A 15,260-nucleotide genomic window follows, 5' to 3' on the forward strand; every position below is an offset into this window, starting at 1 on the left:
TGGGAGAAGAAAATTTTGAAAAAGTTCCTATAGCGGAGATTGTATAAGAGAATATTTGAAAAGGTGGCGAAGAGGACCAAGAACCTAGTTCTTTAGCATCAGATAAAGAAAAATCTTCATCTTTAAGGATATAGTTTTCTGATACATAGGGGGAAGAAGAGAAGAGTGAGAACCTAAAGTAAACAAGGAAGGGAGTGATAGAGATGCTGTGATTTTGGCTGAGAGATTTTCTCATTTGAAGCAGAAAATGTGAGTAAATGGGATAAATCATCTGGAAGAATTAAACACATAGCCAAGAAGACAGTTAAAAAGGGGAAAGTTGTGGTTCCTAAGGTTATAAATCTAAACACTAGGTGTAAGAGCAAACTTTCTCTTGAGAAAGATTTACATGAGGTAATAAAAAGAGAAATGAGAGAAAAGAGTTCCAGTTTCTGATGTGGAACAAGTTGATTTGGTTAGTGAGGATGATGAGAAAGATAAGGAGGCAGATGAGGAGGTTCCTCTTCAAAGAAGGAAATGAGAAGGTTGGATCTGGTTAGTGAGGATTATGAGAAAGATAAGGAGGAAGATGAGGAGGTTCATCTTCAAAGAAGGAAATGACAAGGCTGAATCATCTTCAGTCATACCCAAAAAGAAGAGGACTCCTAGAAAGAGAAAGTCACTGAACTCTACGGTCAAAGGAACTAGTTTCAAATGCTGAAAGAAAATAAAGAGAAAGATTGTTGTTGTAGGCAAAGAATGTCAGTTCAGTGGGTTAATGATGTTGAAGGGTAGAGTGATAGACCTTGCAACTTTTAGGATATTTGAAATGAAAGAGCTGCTAGAGAAGCTCAAACACCAAATGTGGACTTACTTATTTATGTGCCCATTCCTTGGGATGTATGGTAAAGTCATGTTACATTTTTACTTGAATTTCTAACTGCTTGAGGATGGCACAATGAGTATTATGGTAAGGAGAGTGGACCTGGTTCTCAATACTGAGCTTCTGAGAGAGATTTTGAGGGTGCATGTAAATGGGTTTGATGCATATGTTCGACGAGAATGGCCCACTTTAGGGGAGGAAGAGGATAATATGTATCTAACCTTTAATTATAACTAGAGAAGAGAGAAGCAGAAATCCCGAAATAGGGGAAAAGGTAAGATAAAATGAGTTCACAAGCTCTTATTTGAGTTTGTGAAGAAGTGTATGCTGCCTAGGTTCGAGAAGACACATATTTAGACTTGGTAGTCATGAAGGTTCTAGATTAGAATATGATGTTTAACCTGCCTTCTTGGATGATCAACCATATGGCTGGAGCAGCTGATTAATCAAAAGATACTCATGCCTTGCCATATGGATTTTTTCTTACTAAAGGTATTTAACACTTTAAGGTCCCTATTAGAGAACCAAAAAGGGGACTAAGAAGTATATATTTGATAAGAATACCTTGAGGGAATGTGAAAGCACTGAGATACCATCAGGTACTAAAAGCAAGAGCATGGTCACATATTTGTTGGAGAAATTAGATGTTGTCAATGAAAAGGAGGAGAAGTTGCATGTTGAAATTGCTTCCTTGAAGCAAGAAAATAGGCATCTAAAAGAATAGATGAAGAAAGAGCAAGTTACTATTAGTGCACACTTTGACAGACTCTTGGGGCTCACTCTTGGAGAATCTTCTTCTAATAAAGAACTTGATCTTCTGTCCTCTTAGGTGTCCCAGTTTAATCCCTAACTTGTCCCTAGTTAAGTCCCTTCTATGACCAGATTATGGATTTTTTTTGTGGCAGTTTGACGGGTTTATTCAACCATCTTTTGGTTTGGGCCCTTTAGGCTTTATGTAGTACAACTTATCAATCAATATAAATTTCTATTTTTGGGTTGTATTTTTCTTTTAAAGGATGGATAATTTTAATTGAATTAAATATTTGAGATCTTGACATTATGTAAGTATTAGTATAGCCCAAGTGGCCATGAGTTTGATATTGCTTAATTCACACTTTTGACTCTACTAATGCTTTATTTTTTTTATGATGTCAAAAGAAAAAAGTCAAGGATGTGCACATATGCGGATCAACAAATATGGTCTTTATGCACTTGAATTGATACTGTATTAAAAGGTTTATTTGTTTACAGAAATTAAAATATTTTATCCCTAGCTATTTATGGATTGCGATAAATGAAAGATTAGTCAACTACACTTGTGCAAACATGGACAATCTGAAGAAGAGTGGTGACAGTAAAACTAATTCTTAAGTTAAAGATCGTAGATAGGTGACTAATATAGTTGAGTAATGAGCTGAGATGCACATGAGTTTGTCATCATCAAGAAAGGAAAATTTATTGAGCTAAGCATATTCTAGCATGGATGTGTTTTGATGATTGACAAACTAATATCAACTATATTTAAAGAAATAAATTTCATGAAGAAGATGTTACTCTACTAAATTGTTGAGTATATAAAATATGTAGATGTCAAAAAAATCAGGTTCGTAGTAGATTGATGATCATACATAGAAGAATAGATTGCATGTGCAAGTTAGACTCCAGAAGAAGTTCAGTTTGTGTGAAACAGGCAAAGATCTTAGCTGGATGAATCTGTATTCTAAAAGGGTTTTCAATAAATAAGAATAAACTTGCATGGAAAGAAAAGGTTGAGGTGGTTGAACTAAATAAGAAAATCAAATCAAAGTAGGAGAGATTTTCCTTAATCGAAATATTCTAGGTTTTAGAGCATTAATTGTATAAAAAAATTAAAAAAAATGGGCACCCTCACACCTATAAAAAGAGATCTATTCCAAAAGTCGAGAACTTATGCTATTCTCACAAAATTAAGCATATTACTCTTGGCAATAGCAACCACGACAAGAAGTTGCTCTCAAGGGATTCAAACTGCTCTATTATAGAACTTGTTCCTGAAGATGAAACTACTTAGTTATTTAGTTGTTAGGTTGAGTCTTTTTTTTTTTTTTGAATTGTAACTTATTTTTCTTTTGAGAAGTGTAATTATAGGTTGGCAAAAAAACATTGAAGTTTTCATTTCATTTTCTAGATTAGAGTTAGTTTAGCAAGGGGTTGTTATAATTAAGTTGATTGTAGATGTAGGGTACTAGAATTAGTTTTCTAATTAAGTTGATATCGTATAGAATTAATCAAATACGATATGTCGTGGTTTTTATTTTCTTGAACAAGAGATTTTTCACGTAAAAATCGCTACGTTCTTTACATTATGCACTTTACTAGTTGTTTATGTCTATTTTGGGCATATCAAAGTACTAGGTTCTTTGATTAGCAAATATCGTGTAAGACAAAATTTACCCTCCCTCTTGTTTCTAGGTGAAAGTTAAAAAAAATACCCCCTCCGTTTTAATTTAGATAAGATAGTTTGACTCGATACGGAGTTTAAGAGAAAAGAGAGACTTTTGAAATTTGTGATCTTAAAAGTTTAAGGGATAAAAGTTTTGTGGAGTTATGACATTTGTGTGCTTATAAAAATTTCTCATTAAGAATAAATGAGTAAAATGAAAAGTTGAAAGTTGAATTATTTTTAATTATTGAGATGTGTCATTCTTTTTGGAAAAGACTAATACAGAGTAGTTATTTTATCATTTCTTAATTTAGGTACAGTTAGTTAATATACTTAGCGTTATAGTATTTGATTTAAAAAAAAAAGGTGGGAAAAAATGAAGTCCAACGAAAATTTGCCACGTGGTAAGATTCCCTGCACTTTCACAACGTCCATACATTCACAGCACTCTCACATTTAACTTTTGACAGGCACACACAGATAGATACACGTACAAGTAGACTGTTCGTTTACCAATTCTCAGGGCACACTCGCCGGCAGATCCCACTTTTCACTCTCCGCTGAACTCACACCAACACACACTGAAAGAGGTTCCTCAGCCGCCGTCCAAACACCAGAGCACACCTCATTTTTACACACTATAGCTCACACAGAACATACACACAGAGCCAACTACTCCACTGTCCGCCGCCCATCTTCACCACTTTACACCCAAAAGTGCCATAATCACTTTGCAATTTCAGTTTGTGAAGCTTCGGCCAGTTCAAACCTTCCGAGTTTTCTGTTTTTATCAAAAACTGCTGAAAGCTTAAAGGTCCATCGTCTCTAAATTTAATCTTTTCATTTCCTGATTTTATGATTCCTTGAAGCTCTTAATTTTATTTTTGTTTGTTCTAATTGACCGTCAAAATTAACTCTGCTATCAAGTGCCATTTGCTATAATTATTACCGACTACGTGTGGGCCGGGTGGCAGGGCTGAAAATTGGATCAAATGTACATATAATATTTAGTGATTAGCCCGAATTTATTTTATCTCAAATTTTAAACTAAAAATCTTTAACTTCAGGACAATTCAGAATATTTTTCCCAAAAAATTAAACGGAAAAATTTAAATTCAAAACCCACTTGCTAATTCCTAAATTTTCATTTCTACCTTAAAATTGAAGGCATGATTTTGGTCCTAGGTCACTAAATGTCAAAACATTTGGGCTTTTAATGGTTTCTTATTCTTCTTCTTCTTCAGGTGACAGTAATTTTATATGGTGTTTGTGAACATATTTTAAGGTAATTTATAATGTTTTATAGTAGTGAGTTGTTGTGACGCTTTATTTTTTACTATTGCTTAGGATTTTTTCTTCTCTTTCATAATTGCAAAATGAGCTCGTTAGAGTTATTATTGTTTTGACAAATTGATGATTGGGGTTTGTTCTTGATGATATTTGGATGTTATATTTCAAATTTGAGCTCATTTATAGTAGATTTAGGTGTTAAATAGTATATTAAATTGTTAAAATTCGAAGAACAAATTTCTGTCTCTGGGCAATTTGCACTTCAGGCCTATTTGGCTTAAATACATGAAAACCTTACTTGTACTGTAGACCTATTTGGCCTTAAGAGCATCTGAAGTGTAATTTTTTCACTTTAAACTTGTTGGCTTAAGTGCATGAAATCATTGGTTGCACTTCAGGCCTATTTCACCTTAAGTACATCTGAAATGCAATTTTTTTACTTCAGACTTATTGGTCTTGAGTGTATTGCACTTCAAACTAATTTTTTTTTAACTTAAAACCCGATAAGTCTGAAGTTGATCGTAAAGTGAGTATAAAATTGCAATTTTTTTGCAAAATAAGTATAGCTTCAATTCTAATCCTAAAATCGATAGGCAAACTTTAGGTCCATTTTTTGCCCCGACTTGAGATATCATCGGGGTTTATACGCAAACTTTAGGTCCATTTGATTGCTTGTGTTTTTACTTGCTTTCGAAATTTCATGTATTCATTTTCGAAAATGTCCCAAGTATATCTTAATAAAAGCGGAGGCCATTCACGGACAATATCACAGGATGTGATAGATCAAGATTCTTTTCCTTTATTTTCATTTGGGTTATAATAACTATTTTGAACCTAACGTGCAAATGCATTCTTGTTTTTGGTTTCAATCAAGTTATTTTCGTGAATTTGTTTAATGTTCCTCCTAATAAAGTGAAAGCTATCCACCTTATTAGGAGGTTGGTGGAACAGTACAAGGATAGAAAGAAAAATATGCACATGGTATTTATTGATCTAGAGAAAGGGTATGACAAAGTACCAAGGGGGGTTCTTTTGAGATGCCTGGAAACGAAAGGCGTGCCGATTGCTTACATTAGGGCGATTAAAGACATATATGATAGAGCTAAGACCCGGGTTAGGACGGTGGGAGGCAACTCGAAGCATTTTTCGATTGTTATGGGACTGCACCAAGGATCTGCACTTAGCGCATTTTTATTTGCCCTAGTGATGGACGCACGAACACACCATATTCAAGGGGAAGGTGTCATGGTGTATGTTATTCGCTGACGACATAGTTCTGATTGATTAGACGTGAGGCGGCGTTAACGAGAGGCTAGAGGTTTGGAGACAGGCCCTTGAGTTTAAGGGTTTCAAGGTTAGCAGGACTAAGACAAAATACATAAAGTACAACTTCAGTGCCGAGTCGAGGAAAGTGGGCGTGGACGTGACGCTTGAATCACAGGTCATCCCCAAGAGAAGTTATTTCAAGTACCTTGGGTCGGTTATACGAGAGGATAGGGAGATCGACAAAGATGTCGTGCACCGTATAGGGGTGTGGTGGATGAAATGGAGGTTAGCATCTGGAGTCCTATGTGACAAGAAGGTGTCATTAAGGCTCAAATGTAAGTTCTATAGAGTGGTTGTTAGACCAGCTATGTTGTATGGGGCAGAGTGTTGGTCAGTTAAGAGCTCGCATATCCAGAAGATGAAAATAACAGAAATGAGGATGTTGAGGTGGATGTGCAAGCACACTAGGATGGATAAGATTAGGAATGAAGATATCCGAGAGAAGGTGGGCGTGGCCCCAATAGATGACAAGATGCGGGAAGCTAGGCTCAAATGGTTCGGCACGTGCGGATGAGAAGTCCAAACGCCCCACTAAGGAGATGTGAGCGGTTGGCTTTGACAAGTATGAGAAAAGGTAGAGTGTGGCCCAAGAAGTATTGGGGAGAGGTGATCATGTAGGACATGGCGAGGCTTCAGATTTCCGAGGACATGGCCCTTGATAGGAAGATGTGGAGGTCTAGCATTAGAGTTGTAGGATAGGGGGTAGCGGAGCTTTGCTACTCTGTACCGGGTGAGAGGCTAGTCTAATAGGATTGTGTCCTAGAGTGCTAGTGGTTATTATTGTGTTCACACTTATTCTTCACTTTTCATAGTACCGAGCCTTTTTTACGTGTTACTATTATCGTTTTTCATCTATTTTCTAGTACTTACAATTCTGTTATTATTTCTATGCTTTGTGTTGTTGGTATTGATATATTATTTTTTCCATCTGCTTAAACCGAGGATCTATCAGAAATAACCTCTTTAAGATAGGGGTAAAATCTGCGTACACTCTATCCTCAGGTGTCTTACATTTGAAGGGGGTGCCAAACAAATCTTTTTCTACTTTATGGGGGTGTGACATCTAATATTTATTAGTATTAGTTAGATCTTTTAATTTGGCCGCTCATAATAGTTTTCTTCGGCATAAGGTTTGTTAGGAACATACGTGTACATTTTCAAACTGGATTTATTGATGTTGTGTAATCTGTTGAACATATATCTTTTCCGTTTCAGTAATAGCCTTTTATCTAAAAGAAGAATCTGATCCCTTTTCTTTTCTTCCCTGCCCTTTTTCTTTTTTGAAAATAATGTACGTGTCAATATGCAAAGTGGTGTGGAGCTGTGGGCAAGTGGTAAGACTCCCGTCGCGAGAGAATGAGATGCCTAGTTGCAAACTAGAGCGACCGCCACGTATCTTGCCGCTATCGTCTTATAACTTTGTGCTGTCAACATCTCTGTTGCTTGCTAACAAGTTAAGAAACTGCTACTACTATTCTTTTGTCCTCCTTCAGTAGGCGACCCTTCTCAGTTCTCGCTGGTTGCGCAGACAACACAAACTTACAAGATCTATATATCAGAAAACTTCTTTGTACTGTTCTCTAGCCTAGTTGCCCTTTCTTACTAAAGTTTCTCTTTTCAGCAGCAGAAATCATGGGTAAATTATTGACTGTAATCACTCACCTTCATACTCTTGCCGGGTAATTTTCCTTTTCATTTTTCATTTTCTTCTTTCCCTTTCTTGTAGCTTCGTTCTGATTTTAATCTTGAAACGAACTCCATGCAGGCCAGTGGTGATGCTGCTCTATCCTCTGTAAGTATTCCTTTCTTTTCTTGAAAAAAAAAGGTTGATCTAAATGAGCACTCTGTATATAATTAATGCATTTGTTTCATCACTTTTCCTTGTTCTTAAGAGTTATCCATTTGTTAAAACATTTTTGTTTCGTCCTTATTTTTGAATGAAGATATGCATCTGTGGTGGCAATAGAGAGCACATCGAAGCTGGATGATGAGCAATGGCTTGCTTATTGGATTCTCTATTCTTTTGTCACTCTCATGGAGATGGTCCTTCAGCCCGTGCTTCAATGGTTTGCAACCTCTTAATTTTTAAATCAACCCCCCAAGATAGCAAAGAAAAAGAACAATGTAAATTACGTGGGTTGAATATTTATGTTGTAGGATACCAATTTGGTATGATGTGAAGTTGGCGGTAGTGGCATGGCTGGTACTTCCGCAGTTCAGGGGAGCTGCTTTTATCTATGACAAGTTTGTTAGAGAAAAGCTCATCAACAAATATGGAGCTTCATATTTCAGAGACAAGTCTCCCCCTCCAGCCAAGGTGATTGTCCTTTTTTGTTTCTCATAAATAGATTATTTTGTTTCGTTTATCTTTTAATTCTGGTAGTTAAAGATTTTAACTTTAATATATTAAACTAATTTATTACAGTTCACTGGCGCGTTCATTTATTGCATTTCACAAAAAATACAATATTGTACCGCATTCTTTTTGAGAGAGAATAATATACCCCTGAATATTTCTGATACCAAGTCAGTAAGATGATTCTAATTTATCTTTTTCTTTATTGGTTTTTGGGACAGGTGGAGCGTGAAACCCGGTGAGGATAGAGGATTTGAAGGATTAATCTACATATGTGGAACAGCTTTCGTCTTTCGTTTTCTAATCAGCGAAGAATTACACTGTATTTTAGTGCTGCAGATAATGTGGTTGTCGTGAATGTTGTATCATCACTTTAATATATACAATCTGCTTGCTTGTTAACGAAAGTCCCTAATATTTGGTCAGAGAGATGCATGTCTGGAAGCTTGAAATCTATTCTCATTAGAAAGTAATTGTATATGTCACAAAATGAGTGCATGCTGCATGTGAAAAGCGGATGTGATTTAATGCCAGAAAACTGACTTATGTTAGAGCTAAAAAGCTTTCTTCCTTTGTGTTGTAAATCTCCAATAGAGAGGAATATTCTCATTGGAGAATTAGAAAACCTCCAAAAACGCAAAGGAACAGTTGATTGAAGCCTTCTGTAAAAAGAATCAAAATATGCCTAAGATGTACTCTTCCATGCCTTTAATTAGAGTGACATACTGTCAGGGCAGGCTATTCAAATTTACTATTTTTAATGCGAAGCATAACATGTATGTAAAAATATATGTAAAAGTGATGAACTAATTAAACTTTCAATGAATTTTAGTGCTAAAGATTGAATTTATTAAGTTAAATGAAAATTCTGAATTCTTATCCAGGTTAAATGCTGAATCTGAATTTGCTTTTTACGGCTCATGATTCGCCTTTGAATGTAGGGAACATGCAATGCTCATGATTCATGCCAAGAGAAATAAAACAAGCTGCTTTTTCATCTGTTTTAGTGAAAAAGATGCGGATCTACGTAGTTGACTTGGGTGCCACGCCACCCGTCGCTCGGGTAAAATTGTATGTTTGTATTGGTATTTTACGTAAAAAGGTCTATACAAGTAAAGCTTGGCATCCGAAGTCACAATTAACATGGTTAAACTGGTAAACCCCCAGCCCTAGCTGGGATGCAAGATTGAATCACAACAGATTCCAAAGCTTTTCCTTTGTCCGTGTCGTTTCATGTCCCTTTTCTTTGTTTTCTTTTTACTCCTTTTCTTAACTTCTTTTTATTTCTTCATCTTTCTATTTTCTCTCGTTATACAAATCCATTCTGTAGTATATTAAATTATACCTTTCTTTCCTTTTATCAAAATCTCAAAATTTTGTTTGGTTGTGATTTTAGTTATTTTCTCTTTTTACCCATCTAATGTTATTCCTTGGTTTCCAAATATTTTTTTGCAATGATGGTATCAATAGACATAATATTAGTCTAGCTATACGGAGATTAAATGGGTGTATTTGCTATTTTTTTATGTTTTTAATCGATCACATAATTCAATAGAATTTAATTTGAGAGAATTATATCATATTGAAAAAAATTATTTAATTTGGTGATCACAAAAATCTAGTAAATCGAAATAAATTTAAAATGGATCAAATCAACTGAGCGGAATTAATTCAAAACGAATCGAACCAGCTAAATGTACAGAAAATTATGGCACCCGCAGTTATCAAATCTTGGATCCGCCTCTATTGCCAAGAGAATGTCACGACCCAGAATTTTCACCTTCGGGACCGTGATGGCGCCTAACATTTCACTTGCTAGGCAAGCCAACGTTAGAAAATTTTTAAATCAACTTCAGTACACTTTTAATAACAGAATTTATTTAAGTTAAACAGAAGTTATAACAGAGTTCACGAAATATTATAAAAACTTCAATATTTACTACCACCCGGATCTGGAGTCACAATTCACAAACTTCTAGGATTTACTACAAATAAAAAGTGTGAAAGGAATACAGCTGTTTGAGTGAAAGAAACAGTAATAACAGAAAAGATAGACTGGGACTTCAAGGTCTGCGAACGCTGACAGATCTACCTTGAGTCTCCGATGAACCAGTCCGAGCTGCTACGCCTTTCGATTAGCTGGGACCAATACCAAAATCTACACAGAAGTGCAGTGTAGTATCAGTACAACTGATCCCATGTACTGGTAAGTGTCGAGCCTAACCTCGACGAAGTAGTGACGAAGCTATGACAAGACACCCACATAATAAATCTGTGCAATTTAACAGTATATGTACAAAATAACTGCAAATAAAAGATAGACAAATAATATCGGAAGGGGGACATGCTGAGGGGATTACAAGATAGAGACTCCCAACTGTAATGAGAACTTGATCAACCAATATATTTTAAACCAAAATAATAAGTAAACACAGTAAAGGAAAGTGCACGGCATCACCCTTCGTGTTTTTACTCTCAACCTCACCATATAATCAATAGAAACGGCACGGTATCACCCTTCGTGCATTAACACTCATATCATGGCACGACATCATCCTTCGTGCTTTTACTCTCTCAATAGAAACGGCATGGCATCACCCTTCGTGCATTAACACTCTCCTTTACCATAAAACAATGAACAACAGACAACCGGGAGATAGAAATAATAAGAACAAGTCTTAGTTCAATATTTGGTTCCATAATACCAACCTCAACATTGAAATCATTACTCAATTATCACCAAAAGATTCGTAAACATGATAAGAACGATCAACTTGATTATACTAGTCTAAACATGGATAACATGATCAAAGAAAAGCATTAATTACAAGAAACTAAGTTCCACCCGCATGCTTTATCCGACAACAATGCATAGGTATTCGTGACCTTACCTATACGTTGCATCCAACATCTAAACACATAGCAAATAGACAAATGAGTCACAATCCATCAAGTTAAGGTTAACCACGACACTTACCTCGCTCCAAAGACCGAATTCAAAGCTCAACCATTGCTTTACCTTTCAAACAAGCCTCTGAACCAATAGAATCTAGCAATTTACCAAGCAAACGATTCAAATTATTCTTTAAGAACTACCCACGGTTGAAAAAAAATCAATTTAGGTCATTATTGAAAAAGTCAACAAAAGTCAACACCCGGGCCCGCTTGGTCCAAACCCGAGATTCAAACCAAAATTCGATTACCCATTCACCCCCGAGTCCGATTATGTAATTTGTTTTGGAATCCGACCTCAATTTGAGGTCTAAATTCCCAATTTACCAAATCCCTAATTTCTACCCAAAAACCTCCAATTCCACTATGAAAACTCTAGATTTTAGGTTGACATATAAGGAAGAGTAGTGAAAGATTGAAAGAAAATAGTTTAGAATCACTTACCAATGATTTAGGGAAGAAAAGTTCTTTGGAAAATCGCCTCTAGGGTTCTTGAGTTTGAAAATTCGAAGAATGAATCAAAAATCCCGTCTAAATCATATTTACTCAGCTACAGTGTGAAGGAGCCATCGCAAATGTGAAGCCCTTCACACCTATGTTGCCTTCGCAAATGCGAACATGACCCTCCGCAATTGTGACCCTATGATCGCATTTGCGATCACTGCCTTCCCTAGACTCACTTCGCAAATGCGAAGTATGTTTCGCAAATGTGAAAGTTGTGTGGCCCAGCTACTCTTCGCATTTGTGATGAGTAGCTCGCAAATGCGAGGCTGATATGTTTGCAATTGCAAACTCTGATCTTGCAAATACGAGATCAGAGGCCAGTTCCCATAAATTGCAGATACCAGTAAATGTTCTAAATTCAATTTCACTCTGTGGCCTATCCGAAACTCACCCGAGCCCTCGGGGCTCTAAACCAAAAGTGCACACAAGTCTAAAAACATCATACGAACTTGCTCGCATGATCAAATCACTAAAATAACACCTAGAACTACGAATTGAATACCAAATCAAATGAAATTTTCAAAAAAACTTTGAAACTTCTATTTTTACAACTGGACGTTCGAATCACGTCAAACCAACTCCGTTTCTCATCAAATTTCACAGACACGTCTTAAATATGGTATTGGACCTATACCGAGTTCTAAAACCAAAATACGGACCCGATATCCAAAAGTTAAACTTCGGTCAAACATTTTAAATTCATTAAGCCTTTAACTTTCAAATTTCGACAAAGTCCGATATCTCGGGCTATGGACTTCCGATTCAATTCCGGGCATGCGCCCAAGTCCCAAATCACGATACGGGCCACTTGGAACCATTAAATATGAATCCGGATTCGTTTACCAAAACTATTGACCGAAGTCAACTCTAATGAAGTTTTTAGGCAAAAATTCTTATTTTTCTCAACTTTTAACATAAAAGCTTCCCGAAAATATGCCCGGACTGCGCACACAAATTGAGAAGGGATAAAACAAGGTGTTTAAAGCTTAAAGCGTAGAATTGGGTTCTAAATCTTAAGATGACCTTTTCGGTTATCACATGAAATTAAAACAAGCTTTCTCATATGTTTTAGTGAAAAAGATTACAACTTACAAGCAACAAGTTTTATAACACTAAAAATGAGGGAGGGAAAAAGGATTATTATAACTACAAGAACGAGAGAACAAAGAAGAAAAAGACCTTTGAAGAAAGGAGAGAAATCACAACGGGGAGACTGTAAATCTACAACATAGTACGAGAGAGGGAAACCTTAGACTTTCCGTTTGTATAATGTCAAAAAAGGAACTTTATATAAGGGTTGAAGCTATTTTGTTTCAACCATTTAGAAAGTTTAAATGTTTTATATTTTAATTTAGACTAGCCTCAAACAAAGCTGAGCAAGTCACCAGGTTGGACATCGCTATGTACGTTATGCTATGCGCATAAAGCGGATACTACATTTTCTGTAGGTATTACATCAAGTAGGTAAACTAGTACGTAATCTAAGAAATAACCATTTGAATCATGTACATATAGTTTTGTAGTACTTGAAAGAATTAAGTTATCATCAATGGACTAAGGTATGTGTTGAAACATATACTATAAATATTTTCACTTCATAACTAAAATTTGGACTTGCCATACTATAGAGGGCTATCTATATTTTTCCCGACTTGCTCGGTTAACGGGTTAAAGGTGGCATGTGGACCGGTCCCGGGCCTAAGTGGGCTAAGTGGGCCGGTTCCTAAATAGATCGGACCCAATTTAAACAGGCTTCACGGTCCCGGTCTTGGTGATCCTTTTGTACGAACCGGACGGGACCGGACCCACGAACTAGTGGTCACGGGCTAAGTGGGGCCAAGTGGGCCTAAGTGGTCCCAACGGATATTTTTTTTAATTTTTTTTTATAGAAGTTAGAGAAAAAAGATGGTAATAAAAATATCTAAAGCAATTCCTTGTAAATTATATTATAGAATTGTGACCTAAATTCTTTAATTCAAATTTAAAGACAAAAATATTGTAAAGAAATATTCAAAGCAATGCGTTATAATTTTATTATAGCAATAAAAAATTATGGCAGTATCTTTCTTAGTCTTCCTTCCCCCTATGGAATGAGCACAACAAGGTGTTAATACCACCATTGAGAAGAAAAAGAAACTAATCAAAACGTGACAAAATACAAATTACATAATACATACTAATTTTTGTTCATACAAGTTACATGGTATCTCTTACAAACATCATAAATCCATTAAGGTCCGAAGGAATTTTCGTTGGTGGTGGCGGAAAAAAGCTTGATTATCACCGCTTCCGGGCGAAGCAGAATCTTCCGCAAGTTCAGCTAGCATTTCTTCGTAAGCTTCGTCTACCTCTGATTGTGATTTAGCAAGTCCAAAAAATTTTCTTTTCGAACGGATCCAATCTCTGAAAAGTACTGATTTTTCCAAGCTCTCCCTCATAAACACTCTATAATCACCGAGTTGAAGTCTTGCTTGACTGGAAGTGCTCTCTGATGCCACTGTTGCAGCTTGAATAGTTAAAATATCTCGGGTCATCCTTGAAAGAACCGGAAAGTATTTTTCTTTGTCCTTCCACCATTCCAAAATATTAAAGGAGCCGTCGAGATTCACTTCCTCAATTCCCTGTGTTAAATAAACTTCAAGCTCATTTAGTCGTGAAAAATCACTAGTAGTAGAACCTTGATAACCTCTGAACCCCGCCCAAGCACTAAGTGCTCTTACTTCTACGATTTGAATAAAAAAGCCAGTTAAGAGCCATTTTAACCTTTTCAATTTCAATATTTAAAATTTTCATATCATCACCCACAATTAAATGGTAAATATGATAAATACATCTAACATAAAAAATGTTACTAAATGCAGGACTTAGTGTAGTGGTAAGCAAGGCTACAACATTTGTGTTACTAGTAGCATTATCCATTGAAACTGTTATTTTATCACTAATGCAAAAATATCTACAAATATTTGTAATTGTGCTAGCAATAAATTACCTTGTGCGACGTAATGTTCTATAAGCAATAATGCGCTTTTACATTATCCAATCCTCATCAATCCAATGACTGGTAACAATAAGGTAATCACAGTCGTTACCACTTCTACCAATATCAATTGTAATAGCAACACGACAAATATATGAGTAAATAAATAGCGCAAATATTATTCATATTCATGTTTATATTTATAAATATCGCTCTTTACGGTTGTGCGAGAAATCTTTATAAGTAGGATTAAAAAAAATTCTAATATAATGCACAAAGTGAGGGTCAGAAGGAAAACTATAGGGTAGACACATAACAGTAACCATTTTTGCCAATTCTTCCCGATCTTTTTTTGGATTATAATATAAAATACCACCGGTAACAATGTTAATTCTCGGTTGAAATTGATTTGACCTGGTACTAGGGTCAACCTAACTAGGAGTAGGTAAACTTGTCCCCTCAGCCAAAGCTTTCATACGAAGATATTTGACTTTATCTTGAGGGTGTATCAATATGTATCTAGCCAAAGCCCCCTCCCCCCTCCCTCGACCTCCAACATATTTAAAAGCTA

At 35.9% G+C, this 15,260-nt stretch overlaps 1 protein-coding gene across 11 annotated transcripts; it reads left to right on the forward strand.

Annotated features, from left to right (window-relative positions):
* The first annotated feature begins 3,742 nt into the window (after positions 1-3,742).
* LOC104247181 (HVA22-like protein e) lies at positions 3,743-8,663 on the forward strand. 11 transcript variants are annotated; one of them, XM_070150281.1, is made up of 8 exons: positions 3,754-4,098; positions 4,529-4,569; positions 7,212-7,353; positions 7,522-7,579; positions 7,666-7,692; positions 7,844-7,966; positions 8,058-8,217; positions 8,478-8,663. In XM_070150281.1, the coding sequence occupies exons 4-8, from the start codon at positions 7,533-7,535 to the stop codon at positions 8,496-8,498; spliced, it is 378 nt and encodes a 125-aa protein (XP_070006382.1). In that variant the 5' UTR covers positions 3,754-4,098; positions 4,529-4,569; positions 7,212-7,353; positions 7,522-7,532; the 3' UTR covers positions 8,499-8,663. The 11 variants fall into 11 exon arrangements, with proteins under 11 accessions (XP_009801449.1, XP_070006382.1, XP_070006383.1 ...); XM_070150282.1 differs by having other exon boundaries at positions 7,525-7,579; XM_070150284.1 differs by having other exon boundaries at positions 7,528-7,579.
* Positions 8,664-15,260: the final 6,597 nt, after the last annotated feature.

The sequence above is a fragment of the Nicotiana sylvestris genome, chromosome 6 (genome assembly GCF_000393655.2).
Source record: "Nicotiana sylvestris chromosome 6, ASM39365v2, whole genome shotgun sequence".
Lineage (NCBI taxonomy): Eukaryota > Viridiplantae > Streptophyta > Magnoliopsida > Solanales > Solanaceae > Nicotiana > Nicotiana sylvestris.

Bases quoted from the DNA above. Each gene is read 5' to 3' on its own strand.
- LOC104247181 (XM_009803147.2), top strand. From the start codon at position 7,533: ATGGGTAAATTATTGACTGTAATCACTCACCTTCATACTCTTGCCGG. The intron at 7,693-7,843 runs GTAAGTATTCCT...TTTTGAATGAAG, and splicing joins GTGATGCTGCTCTATCCTCT to ATATGCATCTGTGGTGGCAA. The intron at 7,967-8,057 runs GTTTGCAACCTC...TTTATGTTGTAG, and splicing joins CTTCAGCCCGTGCTTCAATG to GATACCAATTTGGTATGATG.